The 19,727-nt window shown below is 43.9% G+C and overlaps 2 protein-coding genes across 2 annotated transcripts in view; one reads left to right on the top strand and one right to left on the bottom strand.

Moving 5' to 3' along the window:
- The window catches only part of GFM1 (G elongation factor mitochondrial 1), a 39,768-nt gene that overhangs the window by 17,377 nt on the left and 2,664 nt on the right, over positions 1-19,727 (top strand). Inside the window, 9 exon segments of the mRNA XM_035132545.2 lie at positions 1,240-1,341; positions 1,965-2,021; positions 2,467-2,518; positions 2,521-2,603; positions 3,084-3,166; positions 14,972-15,134; positions 16,446-16,590; positions 18,225-18,385; positions 19,673-19,726. Of these exon segments, the coding sequence (XP_034988436.2) occupies positions 1,240-1,341; positions 1,965-2,021; positions 2,467-2,518; positions 2,521-2,603; positions 3,084-3,166; positions 14,972-15,134; positions 16,446-16,590; positions 18,225-18,385; positions 19,673-19,726 (900 nt within the window).
- LOC118093447 (latexin) lies at positions 1,630-12,171 on the bottom strand. The gene is made up of 6 exons (XM_035132547.2): positions 11,758-12,171; positions 10,045-10,107; positions 8,039-8,216; positions 6,703-6,839; positions 5,889-5,951; positions 1,630-3,697 (listed from the first exon to the last, which is right to left on the bottom strand). The coding sequence occupies exons 1-6, from the start codon at positions 12,154-12,156 to the stop codon at positions 3,599-3,601; spliced, it is 939 nt and encodes a 312-aa protein (XP_034988438.2). The 5' UTR covers positions 12,157-12,171; the 3' UTR covers positions 1,630-3,598.

Here is a 19,727-nt window from a genome sequence, read left to right as displayed (position 1 = left end):
TTAAAGTTTCTGTTCCCACTGGGAAGGAAGCGGTTAGAGAGCCCTTTGCCTGAGTCTCAGCTACCATGGGAGGGTGTAATGAGAGCCCTTGCCGCTGGATCTCTAGCCTTCGCTGCTCCATTCAATACGTGGCCCTCTTTTTGAAAAACGAAACCGCTACTGACCAAAGCTGCAAGCTCAGGAAGGCTTATATAGCAATTAACGTCCTGCCATAACTGCTCCCCCTTTTTATCCACCCCTTGCCCCGAGAACCCCTTTTCTTCACAAAACGAAGAAATCAAAACATTCCCATGATCTTATAAAATGTCTGCCTGGGGAATCCCAAGTCGATTTCTTCACACCCAGTTACAGGTAGGTAGCCGTGTTGGTCTGAGTCGAAGCAAAATAAAAAAATTCCTTCAGTAGCACCTTAAAGACCAACTAAGTTTATATTTTGGTATGAACTAAGTTTATATTTTTCTTCTGAAGAAGTGTGCATGCACACGAAAGCTCTTCACACCCAGTTAGCTTTTAAGCACCATGGCCCTATAAAAACAGCTGGAAGTGGAGGTAAGGCCAAAATGGGCCATTCTTCAATTATTCGTAAGGGCTAAATTTGTCTCCTAGTTCATCCTAGTACAGTCTCAAAAGTTACCTTTCAAGTTGATAGTAAAAACGCTTTTAGTGAAATGGCTTTTGTCATATTGGCAGTCAGTTGCCCCATCCTCTCTGGAAGCCACTCGTTCCTGGTCCCATTATTGCACTCTTCCCCATCTTTCTCTGTCTTGACATGTTGGCTAATCTAGCAGAAAAAATGTGATTATCTTAACTCCTGACAGATAGCTTTACCAGTCAGCATGAATCAGACTTTGCTGCTTAGCAGTGAGTTTTCAGGATCAGCGTGGCATGATCCCATTTTACTGCCCCAGACAACAAATGGGCAGTGGCATTCTACACCAATTGCAGCTTTGGGGCAGTCTTCAAGCGAAGCCCTATGTAGTGTACATTGCAGTAGTCCAGTCAGGAGCTTATCAAAAACCTAGACTATGGTAGCTATGGTTATAATTTGTCAGCCAGCTGGAACAAGGGCCACTGAAACACTGAGAGCCTCTAGTGGCAGCTTAGAATCTAGGAGAACCCTGTTATAATCAGGGATAGACTATGCATGCAGGTCTTACCACTGCTGTAGAATGGTTGCGCTCTTGCCTAACGCCATAAAAAGCACCTAGAATGCTTTTTTTTTTTTTTGGTTTCCACTAGGATGTGGAAGAAGTTTATGCAGGAGACATCTGTGCATTATTCGGCATCGACTGTGCTAGTGGGGATACATTTTCAGAAAAATCTAACACTGACCTTTCCATGGTAAGTTCCTCCTCTGAATTGAACTGTGTGTTCTCTTTATATTTCAATTCAGATAACAATTCAGATGTTATTCCTTAATCTAAATGTCCTCTGTACTAAAGAAACCTCTAATTTTTTTTTAAAAAAGGTTTTATTTTGAGTCTGCTTTTACAGCTATTACAATTTTAAAAATAAAATACAAGTATAATCAGTTTATGCTGATGTCAGTTCTGCATTCTGTTGAAATGGACGAGCATGATCAGAAATGTATCATCCAGCCCTTCTATGAAGAGTACAAAACAATTCAAATGTAGCAATATCAGTTTAATAAGATGAACGCTATGCCCGCTCATGCTTCCTTCTCTCCTCCCTTCTCTTAAATGCCATTATGATTTTTTATTTATTTGTCCATCCAAACAGGGAAACTGTCGTTTTAATTTCTGACTACAAACCAGGATCTGATACCGCATTAGGAAACATTTGTTTTAACAAACCCCGTAAATTTCGAGTCCTAGCAAGCAAGAGGAAGGCTGCCTGTGGGTTTGAGCGTTAAAAGTAAAAATAATTATCTGGAAGGATAATTTTCAAGTGTTTTTATGTTAACAAATGGTTCTTTGGTTTCTCTGTTCTGTTCCTTTTCATAGGAATCTATTCATGTCCCTGATCCTGTCATTTCAGTGGCAATGAAACCATCCAACAAGGTAGGCAATCTAAGGTCCAAACAAGGGTAAATAGTAAAAAAATTCTTTAATTTGGAAGGAATGTTGTGATCTGATTTTTCTTGGAGGAAAACTGTACGGTTCCTGTTGCATTTGGTTCTTGTGTTCAGGAGAAGCTGAGCCACCTTTTGGTGTGGTAGTTCCCCTGCTGCAGAGTTCCAGTAGGCTTGATGCCCTGGCAATTATGTGTGATCAATCCTAGTTGTGTATTTACTTGTGTCAATGCAGCACTGAGTGGAGCAGTCTCAAGTTTTGTGATGCTCTGAAGCCAACACGTTCCATTGATACCCTACAGTTTATGGAAACCACCTAGCTCTATTTTTTATGGTATTTTGTCCTGTAACCCCAGCACTTTTGACTACCTTGTTATACTCAATGATGCGAAAGACATTAATTTACCCTTGTTTATTTCCCCGTCCCTCTCTAGAATGACTTGGATAAGTTTTCAAAAGGCATTAACCGCTTCACAAAGGAAGACCCACTTTCAGAGTTCATTTTGACAGCGAGAGCAAAGAGACCATTGTTTCAGGAATGGGAGAATTGCACCTGGAAATCTATGCACAGGTGATTGTTGCAAGATTGCACTGGTAAAGTGTGCTACCGAGTCTCACTTGGCAAAAGTATTTATTTAATTCAGCGTTTATAGTTTAGATGTGCTCCCCAGCTTCATATCTGGCTATGTATAAATTATACAGTGTCGGTTGTAATCCTTCATTTGGGTCTGTGTTAGCAATTTTTTGTGGTTCTCGCTCATGAAGTATATATAGAAGGTCAAAAAATCTTTCATATGTACAGGATGTGGACCAAAAAATTTCTCAAAAAAACCCCAATCTGCTCTGGGTGGGTGGACTTCTATCTGGTCCAGATATAAGAAGCTCTAGTTAACTAGAGACAGACTACAGCTGGAAAATGTTGGATCGACATTTTCCCAATGATTGTAGGTAGCATTTGGGAATAATTAGGTGAGATCATGCTAAGCGCTACCCATTTGGCAACACATTTTATTAATCAGTATAATTATTTTTTTGTGCTGTTTCTACCTAGAGAATGGAAAGAGAATATGGTTGTCCTTGTGAGACCGGGAAGCCTAAAGTAGCGTTCAGAGAGAGCATTATGACAACTGTACCGTAAGTGTTTGCTCTGGCCTGCAAGAGCCACCACACCGAGGCCAGAAAATAATTTGCATTGGTCCTTATACATGTAGGGGTTTCTGAACCTCTGTAAGCCTGTTTTGTAGCCCTCCCTCTAGCTGTATGAAGTTGTTATAAAGACATTTGAGCAACCTCAGTGGTACCTTGGTTCTCGAACTTAATCCGTTCCGGGAGTCTATTCGACTCCCGAAACCATTTGAAAATCAAGGTGCGGCTTCCGATTGGCTGCAGGAGCTTCCTGCACTCAATCGAAAGCCAAGGAAGCTGCATCGGACATTCGGCTTCTGAAAAACGTTCACAAACCAGAAAACTTACTTCTGGGTTTGCGACGTTCGGGAGCCGATTTGTTTGACCACTAAGCCTTTCGGGAACCAAGGTACCAATGTAGTAGGGTTGAAGTTGTGGCCACTAATCCTGTGCCGCACGTTTTGGCTGACGGCTATTCCGTGTGACTTTAACTCCATGCTGCGGGTTCCATAAAACTTGCATGTGCCAAGGAATAATCTCCTGTGGATTTAAAAAAGAAGAAGCCCAAACGTTAGAGCAGCCAGGGTATTAGAAAAACCAAGGAACAACGTTGTTATCTCTGCATATCTGGAAAATCACGTTCTTTTCCTATCTAGTAACTTCTGGCCAGGTCACATTTCGTTCCTCCTCCTCTTTCCAACTCAGAAATTCTTAACAAAGTGCAGTGACTCTCATAGAGCAAGGCAATCAAGAATGTGGATGGCAGGAAAGGGAGAGAATTGTTTCACTGAAATATTGCCAGGTAGTTCCTGTGCACCATACTGTTTCACGCAGTGTTGTTTCAAGGTTGACTTTTCAAACCTGTAATATAGGCATGCTCTCTGCCTAATTCATGCACATAGGGAACCATGCAACCCAGAAGTAGATTGGCTAAGGATGGAGTGCTTCTGCTCCAATGTGAAATGCAATGTGTTCAATAGACAGCAGCCTCACTAGGTCACCATCTACAAATTTTGTTCTCGTGATACTTGGGAATAAGGTTTATATCCTCCTGTGGACTTCCTTTGTACTTCTGGCTTGGTGTTGCATTCTTATATAGCCGTTCTGGTTCCTGCACCTTATTCTAAATGATAGAAGCCGGGGTGGGTGGGTGGGTGGGTGGGTGGGGAATACACAAGATCTGCAATACAAGGCATAAGAGATGCCACTAGATGAAAACTGATTCATTGCACTGTGATTTGTGTGCAGATATGTACTACAATTGCAATATGGAGGATCAACAATCTGATGCCAGATTGGCTAAGATTTGCCTTCCTGTGTAGCATGCACTTTTGCATAGTTGGGGGATCTAAAGTGATTTGCTGAATAGGGGATCTAAAGTGATTTGCTGAATAGGCATTTTGTTCACTCCTGTTCTCTGCTTATGGCACAGTTGGGGTTAATCTGGGAGGGGTCACTGTTTGAATCCAGAGCCTTCATCTGACAGAAGGAGCCTTCTAATGACAGAACCTCTAGGTGGAATTTTCCCTTGTTATATTGAACAATCTCCCCTCTTCTCCCCACTGTGTGCTGTTTTGAGGGTTCTGACTGCCTAGAGCTGATTTTTCTTGGAGTGCTCAGCTAGTAAAGTTAGGAAAATGCAGCTAGAGAGACAGGGTGCTTCAAGTTAGGATATAGTCAGCCCGTGTGTGTGTTTGTGTCCTCCACACTTTAAATAAATAAATGCATATCGTAATCTAGGTAAGTAGGGTTGGTTAATTGGCCAGGGTGGAGGAGGACACAGCCTAGCCTTATCCTCTGCCTTCAGTGGAAGGCTGGCTTGTAGAAGTCGGGAAGTGAAGCTTTCATGGTTGGAGCAAACTGATGCTAATTGCTGCAGGTCAGATTGCTCGTGAATAAAAGCCTGTAGCTGTGGGTCAAAAGTTGGCAACCTTAACAGGCAATGCAAACTCTGCACCATGCATTCTGTGGCACATAGAGTTTATGCACATTTGCAAAAGTTGTCTCATTTGGTGGAATCCTGCACTTTTGCGAAGTCTGCTTATAGAATTGTAGAGAGGGAAGGGACCCCCAAGGGTCATCTAGTCCAAAAAACCCTGCAAATTCTTTTGCCCAATGGATCTGTTCCCTACCTTTGGGAATCTTCCTTCTGAGAGTGCAGCAGGCACTGACAGCACCCTTCCAATCTTATATTTGTGGCCAGAAGTAGCTTGAGCTTGTGTGTGTGTGTGTGTGTGTTTTAAATGAAAACAGATTCTGAGAAAGGTGGATTCTGTTGCTCCGTATCACATCCTGTGCTTGTCCTGCCCTCCGCCTGAATCATGGCATACACACAGGCATGTTTCTCAGTCCTGGTTATGAAGCAGTGCTGAGACCTGTGCCTAACCATGAAGGTTGGCAGTGCCTTGCTTTTCAGGCTGTCTTTATCCCATGCATGCTCTTGCTGTACTCTGCAGGCTGCACAGGAGGCTCTTAGTAAAGCCTAGGGCCAGCCAACGTGGTGGCCTCCCAGGTAATATGGAAGCTGGGAGTCCCATATTAAATGCAGGGCCCTCCTAGCTATCCTGGTAGAAGCCTGTGAACAGCTCTGGGGCCCTTGAGTGCTCCTTCCTGTCCTACCAGCCTGATACTGTGGTGATCACTGTTCCAGGATGGCTTTTTGCAGGAAAGGTCGTCTTCTCTCCCCCTCCCCCGCCCCTTTCTTTATTTGCTTTTCAATTCTGTTACTTACCTGGGAGACAATATCATGGATCAGAACCACATAGGAAAATTCCAGGTAATCATCACTCCTTTTCTGCAACCAACAAAAGAGGGGGGAAACCATACCCTGACTTTAGTAAGTATGGCTGCCACCCATGCACAGCTAACCACTTTCAAATGTTGTTTAATGAGCGTGGAAACACTGAAGAACTTGAACTAACAGGGGAGAACTAGGTTTCCTTCCTTGTTTCCCTTTAACATCCAGAAGGCAAAGACCCATCGTTTAAAACTCTGCCATTCCTTAATTCGGAAAAGGGGTTTCATTTTTATAAGAAGGAATGCTCTCGTTTCCATAAACAACTTAACGGGTTTAGAACTGACTCATTGTTTGTTTGTTTTTTGTTCTTAGTATTAAATCACTATGGAGACACTGTGCTTCTGGATTCTTGTGACCTGAAATCCTTTAGGGCTTGGTCAGGAGAACTGAACAGACGAGTTTCCCTTTAAAGAGGAAGTAAAATGCACTGTTCCCTTATATACAGTCATGGGGAAAAGAATTTTACATATCAGGATATAATAACAGCAGGCCTTAAAATTAGGTAAATACAACCTCAGAGGAACAACCACCCTTGACATATTATATTACACCATGTCATGATTTATTTAACAAAAATTAAGCCAAAATGGAGAAGCAGGGTATAAATATTATTATTAAGAATATGTCAGGCTTTCTTAGGCAAGTATACACTGAAAATCCCATGTTAATCTCCAGTTTGTAACTCCCTTCAAAAAAACTCCACTGTGAACTCTTCTTCCCATAGGACAACTTTAATCCATGCACTTACCACTTGCTTGACACTTTGCACTTTTGCCATTTTGTACCAAGTGTCTTCTGTTGAATTCTGCCATATTACGTAACCACAGGCAACCCAGGCTAAGTGCCGAACAGGCTTCATTTCTTCAGAGACATTTCCGAAATTGTCTGGCAACAGAAACAAATAGCTTGAATTGAACTGGGAAAGTATAAAGATGTGGAGGTATTATTATTATTATTATTATTATTATTATTATTATTAAAGTAATTCCTAGACATGAATTGCATTCTGTGCCAACCCCACCCCCACCCCCAAAAAAGTTCCTTAAATGTGCCTCTACTTTGCACAGTCTGAATACTCCACCTTTTATCCAGAACTTGGATTTTTGTTTGGCAACCAGTGGCAGGAAAAAGAGCAGAGCTAAGTTTGGGAATAACAGGACTGCGTGAGTTGGCCCATGCTGACTAGGAACCATGGACAAGGGACTCCTAGCCGCAGAAGGCATGCATTCATTTGCTGGAAAGATGTGGTACCACAAACCTGTTTCCGTATTTGTGACTATAGAGATACTACACCTGCTTTATTGAAAATGAAAGCGGTGGCTCTCCACATTCTGCACCAGAGATCTGTTGCACGCACTAAATCTACTATAACACGGCTCCGTGTAGTTTGCTATTTGTTGCAGACCCCTTCCAGTCTCTGGCAGATCAGCTGGCTTGATCATCTCAAGTCACCCATTTACATGGCAATGAGCTGTATTTTTGAGAACTTAATTTGTAATCTGATACAGTATTAGCTGAATCCCGCGAGTGGTCGTTCCACTTTTACATTGTTTTAAGATCTAGTTGCAGTTGCTTTAAAGCAGGGACAGCCAACATAGGAACTTCAGCTGGTCTACCAAGACTTTCTGTCTTGGCCCTTTGCTGCTTTCATCCTAAGTGGGACTGGAGTAAAGAACTGGTCCTTGAGCCCCGTATTCTTTGCCTGTACCTTAACTAAAGAAAACCTGTGGAACATTTATTCAAGCATCCACTCCCTCCTAATAGCATGAGTGGCAACCAAAATGGAGCCACTGAGAAACGAAGAACACAACAGCATGCTCAGGGAACAAAAAAAACCATTTTCAAAAGGGAGCAAAAAATCACAGTGGCCTAATGTCTGAGCATAGTCCATACGTTATGTTGAAAGGGAGTAGAGGAAACGGCTGGCTGGAATCCAAAACAGAAGCATGCCTGTTAGGAGGGAGGAGATGCTGCAACATTTTGTTGCAGGCAACATTGACCAATTATTTCAAAACCTAAAGTTCAACATTGACACCTCATTCATAAAGGTAATTTCAAGTTGAATATTTTTTATTTTTTTTAACCTGGAAGATTTTGTGCCTCTAATAGGTCTGGTAGGTTCTTGAGTCTGTTGTAAAACTTGTTGTCTGCTTCCTCTGTATTCGTCCCAAACTCCCCTTCCACTGTATAATGCACTTCGGGTGCAACATGTGGGTCGCCGTGATGATACAGGATTTCAGCGGTGCAGTTCACAGGACTGCCCTGTTGGAGAAATAATCAGACAAGTTTAAAAACTTCATTGGAAGCAGCTTGCATATTCTAATGATAAACACATTTTGCTTCGCCCTTGCTTACCAATATCACCTAACAAAAATAGCCGTCATTACTATTAGAATACCCATGTCCTTCTCTTACCTAAATCCTTGCTCAGAATAATTGTATATTGCTCTCTATTCAAGAGAAGTGTTATGTGTATTATCTCTCTTCCCCTTTTCTTCAGTTGCTCTGCTATTGAACATTGCATCTCCTCCTGTTGTGGAATCATTCTGTAATGCAGGGGTAGGGAACTTCAGGTCTAGATCTTTCTGTTTTGCCATCAGAACGCTCCTCGGGCAACACCTCTCATCTTGTTTAACCACCACCACCCAAAAAATGTGTTTTTGCCTGGCTCAAATGTGTCTTTGAACTCTGATAATGCCTCCTGGTTGTCTGAACAGAGAGGGGTGTATGTTAGTTTGTGTTGAAACTTGCATAATGTATAGGGGTAAAGTTTGCATTCATTTCTCCACCCACTTTTGCATGTGGCCCTCAGAAGGTTGCCCAGCAGGGAATGCGGCCCTCGGGGCAAAAAATGTTCCCCACCCCTGCTGCGATGGGTGATTTGAGCTGCAGTGTGCTGCCTGCTCCTTGGTGATGTGAACTGTTATGCAAAAACAGCAGGAGTATTTGTTTAGATATCCTATCAGAAGGTAACAGATCCATTAGCAAGATGTGGTTTTGTGTCAATGCAACCCCATTATTTCAAGGGGCATATATGAAATGGGAGGGGGGTTCAAGGTCAGGTACCCCAAAAAAATTAGGGGTTAAAATAGACTGTTTGAAATATTACATTCTAGAAGCAACGAATGCTTTTGCTACAAATAAGTGGCTTTGCATGCAGTTCCTTATTGTAATAATAATAATAATAATAATAAAGTATTATTATTATTTTTTAATTATTATTATTAGTACCCCCGCCCATCTGGCTGGGTTTCCCCAGCCACTCTGGGCGCTTCCATCAAAAAATAGAAAAATACATTAAAATGTCACACATTAAAAACTTCCCTGAATGTGGTCGTGGGGCTCCCATGTTGGCAGGGTGGTCTTTAAGGTCCCTTCCAAGTCTGCACATCACTTGATTTCTTACCCCTTTGAAGACTGATGTGACACATGAGGTTATCATAGTTCTGTTTCCCTGTTTCTCATATTTTAAGACATACCCATAAAATAAGCCATAGCAGGATTTTTAAGCATTCAAGGAATATAAGCCATACCCCGAAAATAAGACATAGTGATAGGCACAGCAGCAATGCCGGCCGCAGCAGGAGGAGGAGGAAAAAAATAAGACATCCCTTGAAAATAAGCCATAGTGTGTTTTTTTGAGGAAAAAATAAATATAAGACATGTCTTATAATATGAGAAACACGGTTGTAAAGACTGATTCATACGTGTAGAGTGATGAATATGAATCTATAAACCAGCAATATAGTCTCTCAGATTTTCATTCTGAGGTGATAACCCAAAGTTCTGCCAGGAACCTGTCCCACTTTTTCTTGCGTGTTGCATGGAGGTTTTAGGCTCCTGGCAGCATCTTGATAAATGAATTTAGGGTCAGGGTGTCCAGAGGGCTATTGAAACCAGCCTAAGAAGGTGTGCTGTCGACTTGTCCTAGAACCAGCCCTCAGCTTTTTGAAGTGGTTTCCGGGTGGTTTATGGCCGGAGAAATCTCATTCAGGAACCATACAGGCAGTGATGCAGTCTACTCTTTACCCTCTTGAGGTTTGCCGTAAATGAATCCCAACTAACTAACAAACAAAAAAGCAGGACTTACTTTCTGAAGTTCTTCTTGCATTGCAAACTTCAGGCGATATTTGTGCCCAACACCTGGAATTTCCTGAAGTACAAAGAGAGTATGTTGTTTATCTTACTTCGACTTCTAAGGACTTGCCAGAGACCCTAACAATATGAGGGTATTCTTTATCTATTCAGTATCCGTATTAAAAAACAACACCCAGTTAACTTGTTGCGGAAGGTATTTTTTGAAAGGCCAAGCATGTTTAAATCCCATTGATCTCAGTAGGTAAGCTTAACACTCCCTTGTTGAAATCAAAACAAAATTTAAAAAATCCTTCCAGTAGCACCTTAGAGACCAACTAAGTTTGTCATAGGTTTGTCATAACTACCTACCTGCACAAATAAGAGCATTAACCTTTCCAAAACAGGCACACACCTGCAGAACCCCACCCCAAATCATAGCTGGTAGAAAATGCCCCCAAAGCATCTTTTGGACGCTTAACTGCAATACAAGAATCCTCAACGCGTCCTAAGCATGTTAAGTATAACGATGCTTTTTATCCACCTTTCATCTCAGCAAATGTTCTAAATAATGGGGTACTTGGAGGCAACTGGACACTGCTTTTAAACACTGGGCACTAGCTAAAGTTAAGCATTTTTTTTTACACCTCGCTGCTTTCAACAAGTTACAGGTAGGTAGCCATGTTGGTCTGACGCAGTCAAAACAAAATAAAAAAATCCTTCCAGTAGCACCTTAGACACCAACTAAGTTTGTCATACGAAGAGTTTGTCATACGAAAGCTCATACCTATGACAAACTTAGTTGGTCTCTAAGGTGCTACTGGAAGTATTTATTTTTTATTTGGCTCTCATTTGTGGACAGCAAACAGTTGCCAGGATCAACCAGGCTTTCTATTTGTTTTTAGTGCAACTGGTTCTGCAGCTTATTCCTATAATGCAGCAGTGATGGATTCCCCCTTCCCCCCACCCCCTCCGCCCATGGGAGAGACTGGCACTAGAGGCAAGCCTGGAACAAGATGGGTTAAGGCAACGAGTTTACTCCGCCTTAAATAGACGAGATAACTCTGTGGACTTCGTTTTTACCGATCGGTGGGGCAGGTGGTTTGCCGCTCCAGGACCACGTGGCACCACACAGGCGCACAAAGGGAGGAGAAAGCTATAGCAACAACTGTTGTCGTTGCCGATCATGGCGATCGCTTGGGGCCCAGCTCCTGGTCTCTTTGTGCGCCTTGTTAAAAAGAAAGTTTCGCTTCTCGCGGGCCAGATGAGGGCCAGGATGAGCCCCGCTCGCCTGGATCAAAACGTAGTTAGAGACGGGGAAGAGGGTGTTGTTGCGCGCGCTTGCTCCCTCTGCAGCGATTGGTGTCTTCAGCCTCGAACCCCTTTAGGAATGAAGCTTTGTAGAGAAGTTGCTCAGAGGAGGAGAAAGCAGCGGAGACTCTCCAAGCGCCTTTTTTTTTCTTTTAGCCGTCCAGATGCTTTGCAGATGGACGTGGAAGCAGCTCCCGCCCCGTTTAACGGGGCTTTCTTCCAACTTAAATCTGGGGAGCGCGACTAGCACCCTGCAGCCTTTTGCAGCAGCAAAACTAAGGAAGAGCCCTGCGGGAGCATTTAGGGTGCCATAAGGCTTGCTGGGTGTGTGGGATTTTTTTTTTGTTTCCCAGGGAAGCGTACGCGAAGGAAAGCAGCGCCTCTGCACCCGCGCCTTCCCATCCCCGGCCCTGCTTACCTCCCGGCTGGCTTGGCGCACTTCTCGCACGCCGAAGATCTTGCTGGGGCTGCCGTGCTGGTAGTTGATGTAGTTCTCGACCACGCCGGCGGCTCGCGTGGCCGGGTAGTGCGACGGGGGGATCTCCATGGGGCCGGCTCCGGGGCGCACGGAGGCTTGCTCGGAGAGGCCTCGGCGGCGCTCGCTCCTCCCTGGCGGAGCGGGAATGGGGGCCAAACGGCGGGGCTGGGCTTGGGCGGTGGCAGCAGCAGCCGCCGCGCACAATGGGGTTTCTTGCGCCGCCGCCGGCGGGAGAAAACCCGGAAGCGGCGGCGGCAGGAGAAGGAGAAGGAAGAGGGCGAGCCGAGCGGGGGCTGCTGGGGTGCAGAGGCGCAACATCTGCCCGCCCGGGCTCCACATCTGGGCCGGGGATGGATCTTGCGCGGCGAAGCTAGAAGGAAGAGAGTCGAGATGGGGGCACTTGGAAATGAACCATTAGGTCAAAATTCCAAAGATCCGTGTATATATATATATATATTGGGCCGCTCAGGACAAACAGGACGATCCGTGCATGTTTACTTGGGAGTTCATGGGATTCCCGGGACCGCAGCCAAGGTATTTTGGCCCAGTTAGAGAATGACGTCCGAATAAAACCCCGCTGAAATCAAGAGGAATCGTTCGTAATTGCGCAGCTTCAAAAACACGATGCTTCCCAGGGAGCAAGTACGTGTGTTTAGGACTGGGATAAAGGTGATTTCGGCAAAAGGTTGCAACCTGCTTCTTCCAATGCCGTTTGGCGCATCACCATCACTTTTTGTGCCTCTAGTCTAGATGGCTTCCCATCTGGAATATGAACTCGGCAGCCGAAGTGTTCTGAAATAAGGAATATCCATAGAGCAGTTGTGGGGCGGGAGGCTTAAAAAGCAAACAAACTAGGTTTATTAATCTTTGTAAAAATACAAAAGGAACACCCTGCTTCAGCCCTGTAAAGAGTTAATGGCAAAGGAAGCTGGAGAACCAATATAAATAAAATAATGATATTAAGTAACCTACTGTAATACTGGACAGTTTATTTCTCTATTCCTACCATGGAAGGCTTTGCAAAACTAAATAAATACATCACACACCATTGTAGTTTGAAAGAACATGAACTTTGGGGTGTGTTTCTTTGTTTTTTCTTTTTGGGGGGCGAGGGAGGACATTGCTGCCAAATTGCTACAGTGATAAAGTCCTGGACTTCTGCAGTGTTTCCTAAAGGACCATTGTTACCACTGGAAGTAGAAACGGTTGTGGTGTCAAAAATCACCAGCAAATGCAGTCTGCACACAAAGGAACTAGTCTAGTACTTTCTGTGTTCGTTTTTTATATATACAGTGGTACCTTGGGTTACAAACGATTCGGCTTACAAACTCCACTAACCCAGAAGTAGTTGATCCGGGTTGGGAACTTTGTCCCAGGATGAGAACGGAAATCATGCGCTGGCGGCGCAGTGGCAAAAGCGGGAGGCCCCATTAGCCTCAGGTTAAGAACGGTTTCAGGTTAAGAACAGACCTCTGGAATGAGTTAAGTTTGCAACCTGAGGTACCGCTGTATATAGGTCAGGCCACCCCACCCCATAGAGTTCTTTGAGCAGCTCAGAAAATCATAAAATTTGCAACAATACAATAAAAAAAATTCTGGAAAGTTAAATGCAGCATTATCATCTCATTTTCAACAGTGAACAGATGCTGATTCTGATTAGGAAGCATTTTTGTTTTAGCTGCTGGCCCTAGCCAATAAGACAGCAGAAGCTTTGCAGCGCAATCCTAACCATGTCTATTCAGAAATAAATCCCATATACTTGAACAGGGTTTATTCCCAGATAAATGGGGTTAGGATTGCAGCTTTACTAGGACGTAATGGAGATGGTCTGGCAGCAACACTCGGGGCCCATAGAAAATGCACTCCTCTTTTTCTCTCACACTGGAGGGAATGGTGCTGATCGCAAGAGGGTGCTTGCTAAAATATGTGCATGCCTCATCAGAAACAACCACAAATAAGGTTTTCTTCCCACTATTCTCTATTTCAGGATGAAGTCTGCATAAATTAGCACTCATTTGACTAATTAACTAAGGTGCAAAAAAAACAACCCCGCACTTCAGCCAAAACGCAACCTCATTTGCAGTGACAGCAAAGTGGGAGAGCTGTTTGGATGTTCCAGAGGTCAGCCAGGGCTTCGAAAGAAGCGCCAATCATATCAGCTGGAAAAATTGCTTGTGTCCCCTTCACTCGATGCCAAGAAAGGGGTACCTGCCCATCCTTTCATATCTTTGGCTGTCACTTGCAGCAGCAAAGTGTTCTGGGCTGGCCCTTCCTCTCAAGACCCTTTTCTAAAATGCAGCGGAACTTTGAGACTGAGCATTCAACTGGCCCGGAGAGTAATTTAGCACCCTATCCCAATACGATGCATGTTCCTGCGCCAAATCGGAGCGCAGCGGGACTGATTTTAGGCAGGCTGAGTCACCATGGCAGCGTAAGGCCCTTTGCTTTGAAGAGCAGAGAAGTGGACTGGCCATTTTTTCTCCGTGCCAATTCCAACTTGTGCTAGGTATCGAACGGGGAAAATGACAGTATGAACAGGACTCTCGCATGGAGCCTCCCAGTTGCTGCTTCCATAACTGGAGAGGCTCCAAAAAAATACCACCATGGAAATGGCCTGGTTGTAGAGGGAGGAGGAATCTTTCTCAACCCAAGGTCTACACTCACTTCTGGGCCAGCCTTCCGGGGGGGGGGGGGTGTCACATGCCAGTGTGGGCAAAATAATGAATATGAATGAATATGCTACTTCCCATATACGCTTGCAGACCAGATCTTTCCGCCTTTCAGGCAGGCAAGCAAGAAGCATCATCAGAGTTCAAGGACACATTCCAGTCAGGCACAAACACTCAAGGGAGGTGTGAAGCAAGGCCAATGACAGATTTGGCCTGGGGAGTGTTGTGGAGGAGAGACAGGCCTGGGATTTCTCATCCCTACTGTAGAAGCTTGTTTGGGTTGTGCTTCCTCCATACAGTCCTATACAAGAGATTATATGGGGACAGGGAAGTGCTGGCTGTTTGTTAGGTGGAAACCAGCACCCAGGTGAGAACGTTGCCTGTAGATCTAAAGACCAGGATTTGAGCTATGCATGTGTGCTGAGCAAAATGAATAGGCATCACTTCCCTTCCTTTCTTTTTGCTGAGTTTATGTCTTTTCACAGGTTCGACTTCACTCATAAAAGGCAGTCTGGTGGAGCAGGCCAGTATGGCAAAGTGATAGGCTATTTAGAGCCTCTGGAGCAAGAAGATTACACCAAGGTGGAATTCGTTGACAAGACGGTCGGAACGAATATCCCAAAGCAGTTTGTGCCAGCCGTTGAAAAGGTGAGGTCTACCTCAACCCCCCCCCCCCAAATCAATGCAATTTTGGCAGGATCACAAGCTGGTGATGGGCATCTATTCAAGAAACCGGTTGGCTATGAAGGTAAATTAGATCCAAGCAGGAAAATGGTAAAAACAAGACACAAGGGAATGAAAACAAGAATTCAAAAGCACACACACACACAGAGTCATCCACACACCAGAAAATCTTGCTAGGTAATAAAGGAGCGGAGAAAGATCACTCCTGTGCATTAAAGATACCTTCTTATTCTTAATGCATCGGTGACTGCAAGCCATGGAGACCTGGGGCTAGTCTGGTTGACACTGGATTTCTGGTACCTCTTTCTTGAGCCTTCAAGTAGACAGCAAGCTCCTGTGGTTCTGCCTCCTCCTTGCATCTCTGTGGAAAACATGCTTTAAATGCCCTTGGGCCCATTGACTGTCTTTCCTAAGTGCATTCCCTAAATAGGCTGGTCCATTGCATTCTGCTTAGCTTTTCCTATCACCGCAAAATAAATGCCTGCAGTTCGTCCACGTTGACTTGCTCTTGTGAAAGTGATGAAGGAGGCAGAGAGGGATCTTTTCCTTTGAAAACAAGAGATACTGTATTTTCTACCTTTTGGAAAGGTTACTGTTTCTTTTTTGTTTTTAAAAAGGTGATGGTTCTAGTAAGATACCCTTCAAATCTGTTTCATATCCCACAGGCACTAATTATTACTTCTGTGAGCTGAAATTTCGAGCAGGGTTCTAAGTGTGTTAAGAAACCATGGTTTTGAGCTAGCATTGTAGGTACAGAGGCTGTTTGTGGGTGAGTGTGCGTGCAGATCAACTGAGAGAAAGTGGATGTGGAATTGGTGTGAGTAATGAGTGAGTGGAATCTTATTTTATGGGTTTTTGATGTTTTATCTTTTTTATATGCAGCATTTAATTTTGATTAAGTTCCTCTTGCAGTCTTTTTTTTAATGAAAGTGGTATATAAACACTGAAATAAAAAATTAGAAATTAACCATAGTAAACGTTGGTATACCTGTAATGCTAGTTCATTGATCACTTTGGTTTCAAGTTTTCTCTGCGCAGGAGAGAGAGAGAAGGGGGAGGGAGTGTGTTTTCTGGGCTGTCCCTTGAGTTGGAAACCATTGTTTGCGGAGAACTATTAACATACCAGTTTTGTTGTTACTTTTCCTTTCAAGCCAGGCATGGTCATTTTGGCTGCAAAAGCCTACTTTTCTACACGTTTCCTACAGCCACCTGCATGCCAAAGGACTTGCCACCATTTGAACTGAAGTTGCTAACGCTGAGGCTATTCTTTTATAGGGGTTCCTTGAGGCGTGTGAAAAAGGCCCTTTGATGGCTCACAAGATTTCCGGGATACGGTTTGTCTTAGAGGACGGTGCGAGTCACATGGTGGACTCCAACGAAATCTCTTTCATCCGAGCTGGTGAAGGAGCCTTGAAACAAGGTACTGCTTCAGAGATGGGGTGCTTCCAACCTTAACCACATACGTAAAGGTAAAGGGACTCCTGACCTTTAGGTCCAGACCGACTTCTGGCGAACCAGAGCAGCACACGGAAACGCCGTTTACCTTCCCGCCAGAGCAGTACCTATTTATCTACTTGTACTTTGACGTGCTTTTGAACTGCTAGGTGGGCAGAAGCAGGGATCGAACCACAGGAGCTCATCCCATGGCGGGGATTTGAACCGCCAATCTTCTGATCGGCAAGCCCTAGACTCTGGTTTAACCCACAGCGCCACCTGCATGCCCTTAACCACATAACTATTCTTTATTTCCATTTTCCCCCTGCAGTTTATCCGGAATAGTTATGTGAATAGTGCAGTTGCTGCTATGCAGTTCACCACTTTTGGTCTGTGTCTAGCTCTGGCATTTTCTGCGTCAACTTTAAGCTTATTTTCTCCTTTCATTTGAAAGCTGTCCACTTCTGCCCAATCTACAACACTTCTTCTCTCCAAGGAAGCTCACTGATCAGTATATGCATACCTACATATTTCATGTTTTCTCCCATGTTGTTTCTCATTTCGGGAACACCTTTTCCTTCTCCCTGTTTGGCCTCACTGTTGCTATTAAGGTCAAACGTGACTGTCTCGCCATCGCATCACCAAACACATTTCATCTCTGTTCTGTTCGGTACTTAGTTGTGTTATTAGCACTAAATACACAACCTAGTAGTTCTGCCAACCTAGCAGTTCGAAAGCACGTCAAAGTGCAAGTAGATAAATAGGCACCGCTACAGTGGGAAGGTAAATGGCGTTACTGTGTGCTGCTCTGGTTTGCCAGAAGCGGCTTTGTCATGCTGGCCAATAACGCGAGATGAGCACCGCAACCCCAGAGTCAGTCACGACCTGGACCTAATGGTCAGGGGTCCCTTTACCTTTACACATTTGTTGGTGATTCGTTTTATTTTTTAATTAAATGTGTATACCGCCCTTCATTCGAAAATCACAGAGCGGTTCATTACAAATGAGTACATGAAAGATGGCTTTTTGTTCAAAATTGAGACCTGGCTATTAGATACTGTACTGGAAACAAATGCAGGCCTGATATTAACTTGTATCTGTGTGCAGTATTTTTTCTTGACCATATATAAATTACTTGGCATTCTGTATTCACCAGTGGAGATAGCCCAGGGATTTGTCACTGATGGATTTGTCCCGTGTTGTCTTCTGATCCCATGTGCATTCATCAGGGATATTGTTGCCTCTGAAGATGGATGTTCTGTGTACATAATATGGCTAATAGTCGTGTGTTTTGATAAGCAGTTCATTAAACCAAAGTTAATACATCCAGTTGTTTTTCGTCTAATCAGTTTACTCAGTTTCCTTTGGTCTGTTAGGTGACTCCCAAAACTTTGCAAAAGTTATCCTTGCTGCACTCAATACCGTACCAACACTCATTCTAATAGTGTTAGGTGATATATTTTGATATGCCAAGCAGTTCTGCTGTTTGCAGATGTTTAATGTCTCTGCGTGCATTTATCTGTTGCTTTTTCATTTTAAAATAATGGAGAAAATGTATAGATAAAAATTAAGAAATGACATATGAAGGTAAGTGTTCTAACATATTTTCTTTGGCTCCAGCTTTGGGAAATGCAGTCATGTGTATTCTCGAGCCCATTATGTCTGTGGAAGTTGTGGCACCCAACGAGTTCCAAGGAGAAGTGATTGCTGGAGTCAATCGCCGCCAAGGCATCATCACAGGACAGGACGGGGCTGAAGATTATTTCACTCTCTACGCTAATGTAAGTGCTGTTGAGCTTGCTCAGCTATTCTTGCTTTACGACTGAATCGTTCTCGAAGCAACGAACATGAGTCTGACCAAACTGCGAGAGGCAGTGGGAAGACAGGAGTGCCTTGGCGTGCTCTGGTCCATGGGGGTCATGATGAGAGTCAGACACGACTAAGTGACTAAACAACAACAACAACAACTGACTGAATCCAGAGGAACCTAACCATAGTTTTGAAAGCACTGCTTAGGAGTCACAACTAGGAGGATTTCCCTAGAGGCCTCTTTGTTGCTGCTGTGCAAATCTCCGCAACTGTCTTTCCTCTGTCATCAGTGCTCCCCAATTGTAGAGGAGGAGGAATAGAGGCATCCTGGGGCCACACCCAGAGGCAGATAAGGAGAGGCTTTGGGTGCAGCCCTGGAATGGGGAGAAAAATAGCCTGCCTGGAGCTGGCATACCTCTTTCCTCCCTAACTCCCCTTTCCACCCAACTGGCTAGCCTGTAACATAATATATTAATAATTCCTCTCTGCTCAGTTAATGTTTATCTGTTGGGTGAGCTATAATCAGTGCCGTGGTCCTTTATGGTAAAATAAAATGTAAAAAATAATCCAAATTTTGTGAACCAGTTCAGACACAAATCAGTTTATTAAACGGATAGTGACTTTTTGGACCCCTTTCGTGCTTATGTCCTAGTTAATTTCAGCCACTTTCTCATGGTATTTGAATGAGTTTCTTACTGCTTCCAAACAAAAAAAAAAACACACCTGTGGCTTAATTCCCTCCCCCTCCTTAACTAACCAGGATATGACTTTATATCCCTACCTAGTAAGCTAAGATAAAGGCTCACCATTTCCCATTCCAAATGTAACAGAAAACTGTAGTTAAAAGAAAGCTGGGTTATCGGTGCTAAAACCAGCATGCAGGGAGAGAGGTTAGCGGGGAACTTGTGGATCCAAGTGCCCATTCTCAGCTAAATAAGCAGTATTTATTAAGCAGAGTCATTTACGTTTGAACTAGCCCCTGTGCACTTAGCCTACTGTGTTTCCCAAACTCTGGTTTTGTAATTCCCGAGGGAACATGCTTGGAGTGAGAGATGATCGAAATTGGGTTTGGGTAGCCCTAGTCCTAGCACCTTGTTCTTGCAGCAGTCAACCCCCAGCTCCGACTAGCAGAGTGAGCAGAGTTTCACTCATGGGACCTCTGAATGTGGCTCCGAATGTGCAATGTAGATTTCCTTAAATATGAAATAACCTCCTTCCCACCAAAATCTGTATCACATGCATTATTCATTTTCCATCAGGTGCCGTTGAATAATATGTTTGGCTATTCTAACGAATTGAGGTCATGCACAGAGG

This window comes from Zootoca vivipara, chromosome 5 (genome assembly GCF_963506605.1).
Source record: "Zootoca vivipara chromosome 5, rZooViv1.1, whole genome shotgun sequence".
NCBI lineage: Eukaryota > Metazoa > Chordata > Lepidosauria > Squamata > Lacertidae > Zootoca > Zootoca vivipara.
The sequence above is the reverse complement of the archived record's forward strand: the minus strand, read 5'-3'. Positions and strand labels throughout refer to the sequence as shown.

Coding starts and splice junctions, on each gene's coding strand:
- LOC118093447 (XM_035132547.2), bottom strand. CDS start 12,156: ATGTGGAGCCCGGGCGGGCAGATGTTGCGCCTCTGCACCCCAGCAGCC. Junction 10,108..11,757: donor TGCGCCAAGCCAGCCGGGAG/GTAAGCAGGGCC, acceptor TTTGTACTTCAG/GAAATTCCAGGTGTTGGGCA. Junction 3,698..5,888: donor TCCATGATATTGTCTCCCAG/GTAAGTAACAGA, acceptor TTAAATCCACAG/GAGATTATTCCTTGGCACAT.